The following is a 14638-nucleotide window of genomic DNA, read 5'->3' as shown; positions in this document are numbered from 1 at the left end:
CTCCACCTCCTGGTTCTCCTCTGGCACAAACGCCACTGACTCCTGGCTACCTGTGGGTGACAAGAACAACACAACGTAAACTATAAGTGCGAGAGCTGAACTTGCGAGCACAGCTGCTTTTCACTGGTTTTGCTTCTGCACCTCTGAATCGAACTGATATTCTGTTTGGGATATGACGAAAGCGTCTGGTTATGCTAAGGAAGTTGGTACCATATCAAGAGTCAGGCTGATCTTGATCGGAAGGTTCTGGTTTGCAGGTGGATGGCTTTGGGGGGAGATTTTCTCCAGGGAAACTGACGTCTGTAGTCTGGAGATCAGTTGCCATTCCAGGAGGTCTCCAGGCCCCACCTGGAGGTTGGCATCCCTCTCCCCAACTGCCTACCTTCTGGCATGTCCGATATCTTGTTGGCGAACAACGCTCTCCAAATCCTCTTCCGTCGAGGGAGGCTCCTCTCTCCCCCCTTCAGGGTTTCAGAACAGAGACGCAGCATCGCCTTCAGAATTGACCAAGGACAGCCATCAGACATGGGGGTAGATATGGGAAATGAGGGGTCATTCCAAAAGCTCTTTGCCAGGGCCCCCACGACTGGCAATTCCCACCACGCCTTCCCCATTTCTCTTTGCCACTGGACAAGCCGTCCCTGAACAACACAGGGAACAGGATTTTTGTGCCAAGTCCTCCTTCACCCTTCCCTAACCCCCCCCCCCCGCATGAAGATCCGTCTGCATCAAATACCTCCTGGATGCTCTGCGGTTGAAGGTCACTGGGCTGGTATTGGTTCTCCACCTCTGAATCGAAATGAAATTCTGTTTGGGATGGGATGAAACTTTATGCCAAGGAATTTGGTACCATATCAAGAGCCTGGCTGATCTTGGATGGAAGGCTCTGGTTTTCAGGTGGATGGCTTTGTGGGCAGATGGCTGGTCCCCACCTCCACCTCCTCGTGGCTGGTCCCCACCTCCACCTCCTGGTTCTCCTCTGGCACAAATGCCACTGACTCCTGGCTACCTGTGGGTGACAAGAACAACACAACGTAAACTATTAAGTGTGCGAGAGCTGAACTTGCGAGCACAGCTGCTTTTCACTGGTTTTGCTTCTGCACCTCTGAATCGAACTGAGATGCTGTTTGGGGTGTGACGAAAGCGTCCGGTTACGCTAAGGAAGTTGGCACCGTATCGAGCCAGGCTGATCTTGGACGGAAGGTCTTGGTTTTCCGGTGGATGGCTTCGGGGGAGATGACCTTCCTTGTGGCCGGTCCCCACCTCCGCCTCCTTCTCCTGGTTCTCCTCTGGCACAAACACCACTGATTCCTCGCTGGCTGTGGGTGACAAGAACAAGACAACAGTACAACATAAACTATAAGCGTGGGAGAACTGAACTGGCAAGCACCGCTGCTTTTGACTGTTCACTCTTGCGTTTCTTTAATGACGAAACGCAAACTTTGGGAAAGGTTTCAGTCCACCAGATGAAACGGGGAAATTAAAAGGGGAGAGTAAAGGCCATCATTAACCTTGGAATCTGAAATCAAGAGGATGTGGGCTTTGTGGCTGAAAGATACCCCACAGAAAGTTCAGTCTGAAGGGTGTCAAATACGAGCAGGAGGCAATCCCCGGAGTATTTCCCGAGGGGGGCCAATTCTGGGTCTGGGAAATTCTGGGAGATCCATGGGGTGGGGACCTAAGGAGGGCAGGGTTCGGCGAGGGACCTCAGCAGGGCATGACGACATACAAGCCCACCCTCCAAAGCATCCATTTTCTCCAGGGGAACTGATCTCTGTAGACCGGAGGTCAGTTGCCCCACCTGGAGGTTGGCACCCCTCTCCCCAACCTTCCGCCATGTCATGTATCTTGCGGGCAAACAGCGCTCTCCAAACCCTCTTCCGTCAAGGCAGCCTCCTCTCTTCCCCCTGCAGGGTTTCGGAAAAGAGACTCAGCATCGCCTTCAGAATCGCACAGCGCAGCCATCAGACATGGGGGTAGATATGGGGCAATGGGGGGGGGGTCATTCCAGAAGCTCTTTGCCAGGGCCCCCGCGACCGGCAATTCCCACCACGCCTTCCCCATTTCCCTTTGCCACCGGACAAGCCGTCCCTGAACAGCACAGGGAACAGGATTTTTGTGTCTAGACACCCTTCAACTCACCCCCACCCCCCCATGAAGATCCGCCTGCGGGTCAGTGGACTGGTTTTGGTTCTTCACCTCTTTATCGAACTGAGACGCTGTTTGGGATATGACCAAAGCGTCCGGTTACGCTAAGGAAGTTGGCACCGTATCAAGAGCCGGGCTGACCTTGGACGGAAGGTCCTGGTTTTCCGGGGGATGGCTTGGGGGGAGATGGCCTTCCTTGTGGCCGGTCCCCACCTCCTTCTCCTTCTCCTGGTTCTCCTCTGGCACAAACACCACTAATTCCTCGCTGGTTGTGGGTGACAAGAACAAGACAACACAAACTATAAGTGTGCAACTGCAAAGTTTGTGTCTCACAGGGCAAAGAGCCCGGACAGCCATGGGGACCTACCTTCCGGCATGTTAGATATCTTGTGGGCGAACAATGCTTTCCGAACACCCTTCACACACACACACACCCATGAAGATCCGCCTGCATCAGATACCTCCTGGATGCTCTGCAGCTGAAGGTCAGTGGTCTGGTTTTGGTTCTCCACCTTGGACTCAAACTGAGATGCTGTTTGGGATATGACAAAAGCGTTCGGTGATGCTAAGAAAGTTGGTACCGTTATCAAGAGCCAGGCTAATCTTCGACAGAAGGTTCTGGTTTTCTGGTGGATGGTTTTGGATGAGATGACCTTCCTTGTGGCCGGTCCCCACCTCTGCCTCCTTCTCCTGGTTCTCCTCTGGTGCAAAGGCTGCTGACTCCTGGCTGGCTGTGGGTGACAAGAACAACACAACAATACGACGTCAACTATAAGTATGCGAGAGCTGAACTTGCGAGCTCAGCTGCTTTTCACTGGTTTTGCTTCTGCACCTCTGAATCGAACTGAGATTCTGTTTGGGGTATGACGAAAGCGTCCGGTTATGCGAAGGAAGTTGGTGCCGTATCAAGAGTCAGGCTGGTCCCCACCTCCGCCTCCTTCACCTGGTTCTCCTCCGGCACAAAGGCCGCTGACTCCTGGCTGGCTACGGATGACAAGAACACTGCATTGCAAACAATTAAGTCTGCAAGAGCCGAACTTGCGAGCGCAGCTTCTTTGCACTGTCTTGCGAAATCACATGGAGGGCTGAGCCAGGATGGAGGGCCAGGGCTGCCCCATGTTTTCTCCGCAGCTGCCCCACTGACACTCCTCACTGGTATCAGCACAGCACTAGGAGGAGGGGGGGGGTCTGTGTAGAGAGGAGCCAAACGCTGCCACCCTGGCTGATGTGAAACTCCAGGCATAGGGTTGCCAACCTCCAGGTGGTGGAAGGAAAAAAAGGCACCCCTGTACTGATATCAAAAGATAAGGAACTTAGTACAGGAGCGAAACATACAACAATGTGCAAAAGTTCAAATTTATATGCTACACAAATTAGCACAACTTACAAGGTGTCTCTACGTACATTATACCAACAATAAAAACGATCAAATACAGAGTCCAAATATATGGAATTATTTTTCTCCAGAATAAGCTTGGAGGCTTATTTTCTATCAAGAAAGAAATATTCTGGAGAAAAATAATTCCATATATTTGGACTCTGTATTTGATTATTTTGTTTGTTTGTTTTTTATTGTTGGTATAATGTATGTATAGACACCTTGTAAGTCGTGATAATTTGTGTAGCATATAAATTTGTACTTTTGCACATGTATGTTTCGCTCCTGTACTAACCTCCAGGTGGTGGCTGGAGATCTCCTGCTTTTACAACAACTGATCTCCAGACGATAACAGATCGGTTCCCCTGGAGAACGTGGCCGCTTTGGCCATTGGACTCTACGGTGTTGAAGTCCCTCCCCTCCCCAAACCCCCCTTCCTCTAGCTCCACCCCCAAAATCTTCAGGTATTTCTCGAACCTGGAGCTGGCAACCTTATCCAGGAAGGAGGTGGAACGGGGCTGGGGGGGTGTCTGAGCAGTCTTGTGGGGGGCAAATGAAGTTTTTGGGGGCAGATGATGGACCCAGAAAGTGGCCTCTGGTGCTCCTGCTTTCAATTCATTCTTTCCTTCCAACCCCACCCTAGTTTTCTTTTCTTTTTTTTTTAATAATTTTTTATTTTTTCCATACAATCATTATACATTTCATTACAATATTGTAAGAAGTCTAATTCTTTGACTTCCCCTCCCCCCTCCTCTGACCCTTTAATTAACTTTTTCCCCCCTCTTTGTATTGTTTTTCTAATTCAATTATAACAAAACCGTCGATACCCAATGCATCCGTTCTGAATTAGATCAAAATACATTTGTTAATATCACCTTTAAGTTCATCTCTACAATAATTAATCCATGCCTCCCCTTCTTTTGCAAATTCATGATCCTCCTTTTGATTTACCGACGCCGTAGGTTTTGCCATTTCTACTAATGCCATCATTTTTTCAATCCATTCCGATTTGTTTGGTATATCTGTCATTTCCCATCTCCTAGCATCTACCATTCTGGCGGCAATAGTAGCATTTCTGGCGGCAATAGTAGCATCAACCCCACCCTAGTTTTCCGCCTCCGCTGATTCTCCGGAGCTCGGCTTTCGCTACCGGCTCCATTGCTGAAGACGGCTGGGAATATTATGGCTCCAACTGCCATCCCTATGGCGACCTCACAGAACTGCCCTGGCCATTTGGGACCCGTCTCAAGACGATGGTTGCAGGTTCTGGGTTGGGAAACACCTTGAGGTTTTGGGGTGGAGACTAGGGTTGCGGGAGGTTTTTGGGGCGGAGCCTGAGGAGGGCGGGGTTTGGGGAGGGGAGGGGCTTCCACGCCATAGAGTCCAATGGCCAAAGGGGCCGTTTTCCTCCAGGCGGACTGATCTTTATCGGCTGGAGATCAGTTGTAATAGCCGGAGATCTCCAGCTAGTGCCTGGAGGTGGTTATTACAAAATTATCAGGACCTACGACCAAAAACAAGTGCTTTTCAATGTAGTTCTCTTCTGTGAGCATGTAACATACAAACTTGCAATCTACAATTGCTCATGCGTTCTGTGACGCCAGTTGCTTAGGCACAATTATCAAACATACAATGTTTTGCATATGTGAAATTCAATGGTTCTTGTAGGTTATCCGGGCTGTGTAACCGTGGTCTTGGACCACGGTTACGCAGCCCGGATAACCTACAAGAGCCAATGAACTCTGACCGTGAAAGCCTTCGACAATAAAATTCAATATTCCATCAAAACAGATATGGCACCATTTGATTTTGTCTGTAGCAGTCAATCAATCAATCTTTAATTTACAGTCATTTGACCAAATGAAAATAACATACAGTCACCGTAAAACAATATTAATTGCTCAACAGATCCATAGATAAAAATTAGCGATGCGATCCCAATAAAATCCCATTTCTGAAATGGACCATATTCTAACTTTTAAAAGGTTTATCTAATAGCATTTACTATTTATGACTTGCATCTTTCCGTGCCTTATATACAGCAGCACAAAGTTCAGTGTCTCGAGATTAATGGGTTACTATCTTCCAAAAGTCGTTGAGTACGAATTTCATCAGACAGACCCATATTGTTTTTTTTTAATTTCCTGGATAGTCTTGACTCTTATCTCCATGGTGGAGAGGACAATACAGTAAGGCATGCTCACGGGTCTCAGTTTCTTCACCACCACATGGGCAAGTTCGGAGAAGGGGATTTTCCTATATCTGCCTTCTACGACAGCCAATGGCCGAGCTCTACACCTGGCTAACGTGAAAGCTCTTCTGAATTTAGATTGTAGCAGTCACAAGGACAATGGAATCCAAGGTTTAAACAGAGATGGGCTTCCGGTATTGTCCCATTTCGCCTTGCTGCTTCATCAATCCTGGAAATTCATTATGCCAGTTGAATAGGTGCTCTTCCCTGCTTCACAAGCAGTGTGCCTCTCTGTTGCTTTGCGGATGGCTGCGTAGCTTCATCTGATCTCTTCAACTGATCTCTATCAGCTGGAGATCAGTTGTAATAGCAGAAGATCTCCAGCTAGTACTTGGAGGTTGGAAATCAAAAATGTAGCACAAGACAATTCTTTCTATAATAAGAAGACCAAACCATAGCAATTAATGCTATTAATGCTATTAAGAATATGTATTGGAAACATACAAAGAACAAAATTCTGGAGCAAAGAAATATCACAATGGGTAATTAAGACCCCAATTCTCAATAAGGGCTTTACAATACAAATATAAGCCCAAATTCTCAATCCTTATTCAGTCTACATAAATAATTTCATAAAGTGCATGAGTGAACCATGGGAACAATATTCTGTCCTTATAGAGTCCGCATAAATAATTTCATAAAGTGCATCAGTAGGTCGCAAAAGCAAGATGAAGGGCAATGGAAATCTTGGAGGTTGGCAACCCTAGGCTGCCAGCTCTGGGTAGGGAAACACCTGGAGGTTTTTGGGGCAGAGCCTAAGGAGGGCGGGGTTTGGGGAGAGGAGGGACTTCAATGCTGTAGAGTCCAGTTGCCAAAGCGGCTGTTTCCACCAGGGGAACTGATCTCTATCGGCTGGAGATCAGTTGTAATTAAGGTTGCCAACTGCAAGAAAATAGTAGATTGGCATGTAAAAAACAAACAAGCCATCTGCTGCCCCCTGCTGGAAAGACTCTTTGGCAAAACCTAATGGAGTTTGTGTTCCTGGCGCTTAGGTGCACTTGGGGGAGAGAACCGCCATCAGCGGCATCTCCCTCTTTCTCCATCCCCTCTTTTTCTCGCTTCCCACGAGCCAAGGGATGTTTTCATCCCTGGCAGAGAGACGAGCACATGCCTCTTGTGCGGGAGACAGCAAGGAACAAGCGGCCCCATTCTCTTCCATCTTCACTGCTGCTGCAGAATAAGGCCAGGAGACAGGGGGATCTGCGCTGGGCATCTGGGCGAGGGGATGCCTGGTCTGAGGAAGGAAGCTGGTCTAAGGAAAGAGGATGAGGAAGCATCCCACCGCCACCACCTCGGTCCCCTGCAAAAGCTAAATCTCAGCGCCAATCTCTGAGCAGGAGGGGGGACGCAGGGAGCCCCGGCCGAAGAGCTCAAAGACTGCAGAGGAAGAGATCTGGGCAACCCTGCCAGCTCCCAGCCGAGGAGGACCAGACAACCGTGGCTGCTGGAGCGAAAGCATGCAGACATTTCCCAGTGACTTATAGCCAGGATCTGGAAAGGAGGAAGAACACAGAGCCGGGAGGGAGGGCGCAGCTGGATTTTGGAGCAAGGAAGCCCTTTCAACCCCCTTGTCCTTCCTCCAGAGAGAGGCACCTGGAGACAGTTTCTGGCAACAGAGAAGTGTCGCCGTTCCCTTCCGAGCAGGGGGTGTCCGGAGCGCGGCAGCGCCCTCGGATGAGAAGCGGGCCATGCTGGCAGCGAGAGAAGCAGCTGCCCTCTACCAGACCGACTTCGTGCGGAACGCCAGGGCGGTGGGTGCCCTCTGGGCCGGCTGCACCCTCTGCTTCGGCATCCTGGAGGTCGTGGTGCTGATCCAGCCGGCGTGGGTGCAGACCGGGCCGCTCACCTACCAGCTGCCCCCCTCGGGGGTCCTCTCCGACCCCAGCGTCAGCGCCGTGGGGTCCTTCGGCCTCTACCAGGTCTGCGTGGAGCGGGACGGCACCCTGAAGTGCGAGGGATCCCTGGTCACCCTGACACCCATCCCGTCCTTCAAGGCGGCTTCCGTCTTCGTCCTGATGGCCTTGGTTCTGGTGTTGGGCAGCGTGGCTTCCCTGGGTCTCTTCTGGGCCTGCAGCCCAGGGACCGTCTACAAGGTCTGTGCCTGGCAACAACTCTCTGCAGGTGAGAGAAAATAGCTCTGGGCGGTGGGGGGGGGGATGGCAGGTGTCATATGGGTGCAGATGAAACCATGACTTAAGCTACTTTTTAAGCCAGTGTGGTGGAGTGGTTAAGAGCGGTGGTTCGGAGCGGTGGACTCTAACCTGGAGAACCGGGTTTGTTTCCCCACTCCTCCACATGAGTGGCGGTCTCTAACTTAGAGACCTGGGTTTGATTCCTCACTCCTCCATATAGAATCATAGAATTGGAAGGGACCGCCAGGGTCATCTAGTCCAACCCCCTGCACAATGCAGGAAATTCACAACTGCCTCCCCCCCACACACCCCAGTGACCCCTACTCCACACCCAGAAGATGGCCAAGATGCCCCCCTCTCATAATCTGCCTAAGGTCATAGAATCAGCATTGCTGACAGATGGCCATCTAGCCTCTGCTTAAAAGCCCTCCAGGGAAGGAGAGCCCACCACCTCCCGAGGAAGCCTGTTCCACCGAGGAACCGCTTTAACTGTTAGAAAGTTCTTCCTACTGTCTAGATCTCTGGTTCCCAACCAGGGGTCCGTGGACCCCCAGGGGTCCGCGAGAACTAAATTAAGGTCCGCGAAACAAAGTTATAAACCCATAATAAATTAATATTTTCAATTAAAAGTTCTCTATTATAAAAATATATATTCAAATATTATTCTAAGCTTAAAGTTTAACTAACAGTTATGATTAAAGTTTATTTTCAAATTCTCTGAATTTTTATTTTGAACCTTGGGGTCCCTGCACCGAACAAAAAAGTCCTAGTGGTCCCTGGTCAAAAAAAGGTTGGGAACCACTGGTCTAGATGGAAACTCTTTTGATTTAATTTCAACATGAGCGGCGGACTCTAATCTGGAGAACAGGGTTTGATTCCCCACTCCTCCACATGAAGTCAGCTGGGCGACCTTGGGCTAGTCACAGTTCTCTCTGAACTCTCCCAGCCCCACCTACCTCACAGGGTGTTTGTTGTGGGGAGAAGAAGGGAAGGTGATTGTAAGCCGGTTTGATTCTTCCTTGAGTGGTAGAGAAAGTCGGCATATAGAAACCAACTCTTCTTCTTCTTCTTCTCTGGGCTGTCAGCTTTTTCTCTTAAGTGAGCATTTATACTTTCCCACACACTTCAACAATTAATATATTTAATGTAATTAATGTAATCCTGTGCTCGTCACAGCTCTCTCTGCCCCACCTACAGGGTGTCTGTTGTGGGGAGGGGAAGGGAAGGCGATTGTAAGCCAGTTTGATTCTTCCTTAAGTGGGAGAGAAAGTCGGCATATAAAAACCAACTCTTCTTCTTCTTCTTCTTCTTTACTGTTTCCCTAAATTCATAGTGAGTCACAGGATCAGCATCGCTGCCAGATGGCTATTCTGTTGATTCTAAAGAACTGGGAGCGCACAGGAGGAAACCGTCTCTCTGGCCCTCCTCAAAAGGGATTTACTTTATAAATGAATGGGTGTCCTTGTCTCCTGGGGGGGAAGCCAAATGCCCTACGTGTTTCAAAGACAGCAGACTGTGCCTTCCATCCCTGGGAGCAGGGAGTTTTGGCCTTCATGGACTGGGATCCTGTCCGGGTTGCACATCGGGTTGCCAACCTCCAGGTAGTGGCCGGAGATCTCCCGCTATGGCAGCCGATCTCCAGGCGACAGAGCACGCACGAATCGATGAAACCGCAAAAGCCCGGGGTTTCCCAGGATTTGTGACCCACTGTGGGGTCGGGACCCAGAAGTTGGGGAAAGCTGCTGTACGGAAAGGGCTGGGAACAGCGAGGGTGAAGGTTCTGTACAGAGGTCTCTGTGTGTGTTAAGTGCCGTCAAGTCGCTTCCGACTCATGGCGACCCTATGAATGAAAGTCCTCCAAAATGTCCTATCTTTGACAGCCTGGCTCAGATCTTGCAAACTGAGGGCCGCGGCTTCGTTTATAGAGTCAATCCATCTCTTGTTGGGTCTTTCTCTTTTCCTGCTGCCCTCAACTTTTCCTAGCATGATTGTCTTTTCTAGTTATTCTTGTCTTCTCATAATGTGACCAAAATATGATAGCCTCAGTTCTAGACAGAGGTCTAGGGAATCAATAATCGGAAAAGTCAGAGGTGGCCGAGAGCTAGAGAGCCAAAGTGGTGTGATGTTAAAAGCGGCGAACTCTAATCTGGTGAACTGGGTTGGTTTCCCCTCTCCTACACATGAAGCCTGCTGGGTTACCTTGGGCTAGTCACAGCTCTCTCAGAGCTCTCTCAGCCTCACCTACCTCACAAGGTGTCTGTTGTGGGGAAAGGAAGAGAAGGAGATTGTAAGCCGGTTTGATTCTCCTTAAATGGCAGAGAAAGTCTTCTTCTTCTTCTTCAGTTGCCAACTCCGAGTTAGGAAATTCCTGGAGTTTTTTTTTTTTTTTTACTATGTCGCCCCATTTATTCTAGTTTTATTAGCCTGAGGAGGGTGGGGAGGGGTGGCACCTTAGCAGAGTATATAATGCCTTTGAGTTAGGGTTGCCAGGTCCCTTTTAACCACCGGCAGGAGATTGTTGGGGTGGAGCCTGAGGAGGGCGGGGTTTGGGGAGGGGAGGTGCTTCAATGCCATGGCAAAGAGTCCAATGGCCAAAGGGGCCATTTTCTCCAGTTGAACCAAAGGGGCCATTTTCTCTATCACTGGAGATCAGTTGTAATAGCAGGAGATCTCCAGCTGCTACCTGGAGGTTGGCAACCCGACTTGGAGTCCACCCTCCAAAGCATTCCTCTGAACTGATCTCAGTAGTCTGGAGGCCAATCCCGAGAGGTCACCAGGCCCCACCTGGAGGTTGGCAAGCCCAGCCAGGACCCTAGGGGAAGGGTATCTATGTAGAGACCACGTGAAATCCCTCTGTCTTCTTCTTTATCCCTTTGTCTGTCTCGCAGCTACGTGCCAGGCCCTGGGCTGCCTGGTTTTCCCCGACGGCTGGGGGGCCCCCGAGGTGAGGGGTCTTTGCGGGCCGCAGGCCAGGAGCTACGCCCTTGGCACCTGCACCATCCACTGGGCCTTCACCCTCGCCCTGCTGGGCATCGCTGACGCTCTGGTGCTGGCGACGCTCGCTTTCGTGCTGGGGAACCGGCAGGACGCTTTGCTGCCGGCAGGCTATGCGCCACCCCCGGGAGGGGGGAGAGGTAAGGAATCGCGCGCTCCCCTTCCCCCTTTCCTTGGCAATGACGGGGCGTCGAGGGATGCCAGAGAAGATGCTGTAGGACATCGACAGCGGTGGTACCCGTTGCCTAGCAACGGCCAATGGGAGACGAGGATGGGATCCAGTGGAGGAGGCTGGTGACTCTCCCAAGAGACTAGGAGGCAACAAAAGCAGGGGAAAACCTCCACAAATAAAATTGGGTGTAACAATTCTGCCAAAATGTCATACACAGTCTCTCTCGTTCTCTCCAGGGGTTGGGATTCAAACACACACACACACGGTTTTTAATGGTGTGATGGTTAAGAGCGGTGGTTTGGAGCGGCGGAGTCTGATCTGGAGAACCGGGTTTGGTTCCCCCACTCCTCCACGTGAGCGGCGGAGGCCGATCTGGAGAACAGGGTCCGGTTCCCCGCTCCGACACACGAAACCAGCTGGGTGACCGTGGGCTAGTCACAGTTCTCTTAGAGCTCTCTCAGCCTCACCTACTTCACAGGGTGTCTGTTGCGGGGAGGGGAAGGGAAGGCGAATGTAAGCCCTTTTGAGTCTCCCTTAAGCGGTAGAGAAAGCCGGCATATAAAAACCAACTCTTCTTCTTCTTCTAAAAGTTGGCTCTCGCATAAGTGGTAAAGGAAGCATATCTGTCCCCCTCTTCAGGCCCCTCTGTGATCTCTGCATTAAGACATAAAATTCCCTTCAGTTCAGTTTAGGGGATGTGGAATGGTATAGTAGATCTCATCAGATCTCAGAAGCTAAGCAGGGTCAGTATTGGACGGGAGACCTCCAAGGAAGACTCTGCAGAGGAAGGCAATGGCAAACCACCTCTGCTTAATCACCTGCCTTGAAAACCCCTTGCTGGGGTCGTGGCGAGTCGGATGTGACTTGACCTCATAAGAACGTAAGAAAGGTCCTGCTGGATCAGACCAAGACACATCAAGTCCAGCAATCTGTTCACACAGGGGCCAACCAGGTGTCTCTAGGAAGCCCACAAACAAGACGACTGCAGCAGCACCATCCTGCCTGTTCCACAGCACATAATAGGCATGCTCCTCTGAGACTGGAGAGAATAGGTATGCATCATGACTAGTATTCATTTGGACTAATAGCCATGGATACCCCTCTCCTCCATGAATATGTCCACTCCCCTCTTAAAGCCTTCGAAGCTGGCAGCCATCACCACATCCTGGGGCAGGGAGTTCCACAGTTTAACTATGCATGGAACTTACATACACATTCTGTCAGTTCAGACTGCAGGATGGTGTCTTAGTGTCCACATTCTCAGTGCAGGGAAGATTTGAAACAGGCAGTCCGGAGGGTTGTCACCTTAGCTCCTGGTTGGCCCCTGTGTGAACAGACTGCTGGACTTGCTGGGTCTTGATCCAGCAGGGCTTTCCTTATGTTCTTATGTTCTCTCTGCTGCCTCTTTCTGCCCAGTCTGTAGAAAGCCTTTCTTAGTAATGCCCCTCATTTTCCTTCCTCCGCTGTGTGCATATAGGTGTCTCCTTGGCCTTGACGCCAGACTGATTCCTTTATCCCTGCCGGCCTGATCTTCTACTCGGTGTTCTTCTCAAGCGGACACTCTCTCTTAACAAACGGTAGCACCGTCTTCCATGTTCCTGGTGAATGCAATAAAGACTTTTTTTTTGTTTGTAAAAAAAAAATGTATATGTCATACTATGGTATGGTGCTTTTTTGTTTTTAGTCATTCCTACAGCATTTTTCATTTGGGTTGCCAGGTCCATCTTCGCCATCGGCGGGAGGTTTTTGGGGCAGAGCCTGAGGAGGGCGGGGTTTGGGGAGGGGACTTCAGTGCCATAGAGTCCAATTGCCAAAGCGGCCATTTTCTCCAGGGGAACTGAGTGCTATCGGCTGGAGACCAGTTGTAACAGTGGGAGATCTCCAGCTAGTACCTGGAGGTTAGTAAACATGACAGAGCATGAAATGCAGAAACTTATGATTTGTAGCAGTAGTGGTATTATTGAAACATATCCACAGGTTACATAAGTACAAAAAATACATTCGGAGTAGTATATATATTGATATACATAGGTCAATTTGAAAGCAAGTTCACTTGTACATTGACAAGATTAAATAAATCAATTATACTGATTATTCAGTGTCTTGTGGTTCTTCCATTCAGGAGGTGTAGTTCTTACAGAGGTCCAGGTTATCTCTCTGTTTCGGCTAAGAAACCTTCCTCTGGGACCACTAAATACATAATTATACCATATAATAAACAACAATAGAAATTATTGTTATTATATGGTATAATTATGTATTTAGTGGTCCCAGAGGAAGGTTTCTTAGCCGAAACAGAGAGATAACCTGGACCTCTGTAAGAACTACACCTCCTGAATGGAAGAACCACAAGACACTGAATAATCAGTATAATTGATTTATTTAATCTTGTCAATGTACAAGTGAACTTGCTTTCAAATTGACCTATGTATATCAATGTATATACTACTCTGAAAGTATTTTTGTACTTATGTAACCTGAGTGGATATGTTTCAATAATACCACTACTGCTACAAATCATAAGTTTCTGCATTTCATGCTGCTGTCTTATGTTTACTAATTAACTTACAGCAGGCTAACTCTTGTTTGCTACCTTAGTACCTGGAGGTTGGCAACACTATTTTTAATGTACTTCAAAAAAATCTTTTATCTTGTTCATCATCACAACTCCACCAAGGCAGATCGTTATGAATCCCATTTTACAGACAAGAAATCGACAGTAGGAGGGTGTGACGTTTGCAGGCTATCAACAGGGGCGGCGGGATTTGAACCCAGCTCCGCCACGTCCACAGGTCAATGTTCTGTCCCAAAAAACAGGCATGAGTGTGCAAGAATATGCATGCTCCGGCCCATGCCCTTGTCCTTAGAGGGGAGTCAGTGGGTAGGATATCAGACTCCACACCCTCTCCTTTAGAACCTCCCTTAAGAACATAAGAAAATCCCTGCTGGATCAGACCAAGGCCCATCAGGTCCAGCAGTCTGTTCACACAGTGGCCAACCAGGTGCCTTTAGGAAGCCCACAAGCAAGATGACTGCAGCAGCATTGCACTGCCTGTGTTCCACAGCAAATAATATCATAGGCATGCTCCTCTGGTCCTGGAGAGAACAGGCATGCATCATGACTAGTATCCATTTTTACTAGTAGCCATGGATAGCCCTCTCCTCCCTGAACACGTCCACTCCCCTCTTCAAGCCTTCCAAGTTGGCAGCCATCACCACATCCCGAGGCAGGGAGTTCCACCTCTGTGTGTTGTGCGAAGAAATACTTCCTGTGATCTGTTTTGAATCTCTCACCCTCCAGCTTTAGCAAATGACCCCGCGTTCTGGTATTATGAGAGAGGGAGAAAAGCTTCTCCCTGTCCACTCTCTCCACACCATGCACAATTTTACAGACCTCATGACTCCCCTTAACCACCTTCTTTCCAAGCTAAACAACCGTAAGCATTTTAACCGCTCCTCAGGGCAATTGCTCTAGTCCCCTGATCGTTTTGGCTGCTCTTTTCCGCACCTTCTCAAGCTCTGCAATATCCTTTTTTAGGTGTGGTCACCCAAAGTGGACACAG

The 14638-nt window shown here is 49.4% G+C and overlaps 1 protein-coding gene across 1 annotated transcript; it reads left to right on the top strand.

The window, feature by feature from the left end:
- Positions 1 to 7454: 7454 nt before the first annotated feature.
- LOC130478156 (LHFPL tetraspan subfamily member 5 protein-like) lies at positions 7455 to 12581 on the top strand. The gene is made up of 3 exons (XM_056850290.1): positions 7455 to 7898; positions 10798 to 11043; positions 12553 to 12581. The coding sequence occupies exons 1-3, from the start codon at positions 7466 to 7468 to the stop codon at positions 12579 to 12581; spliced, it is 708 nt and encodes a 235-aa protein (XP_056706268.1). The 5' UTR covers positions 7455 to 7465.
- The last annotated feature ends 2057 nt before the right edge of the window (positions 12582 to 14638 follow it).

The sequence above is a fragment of the Euleptes europaea genome, chromosome 1, assembly GCF_029931775.1.
Source record: "Euleptes europaea isolate rEulEur1 chromosome 1, rEulEur1.hap1, whole genome shotgun sequence".
Taxonomy (NCBI): domain Eukaryota; kingdom Metazoa; phylum Chordata; class Lepidosauria; order Squamata; family Sphaerodactylidae; genus Euleptes; species Euleptes europaea.
The sequence above is the reverse complement of the archived record's forward strand: the minus strand, read 5'-3'. Positions and strand labels throughout refer to the sequence as shown.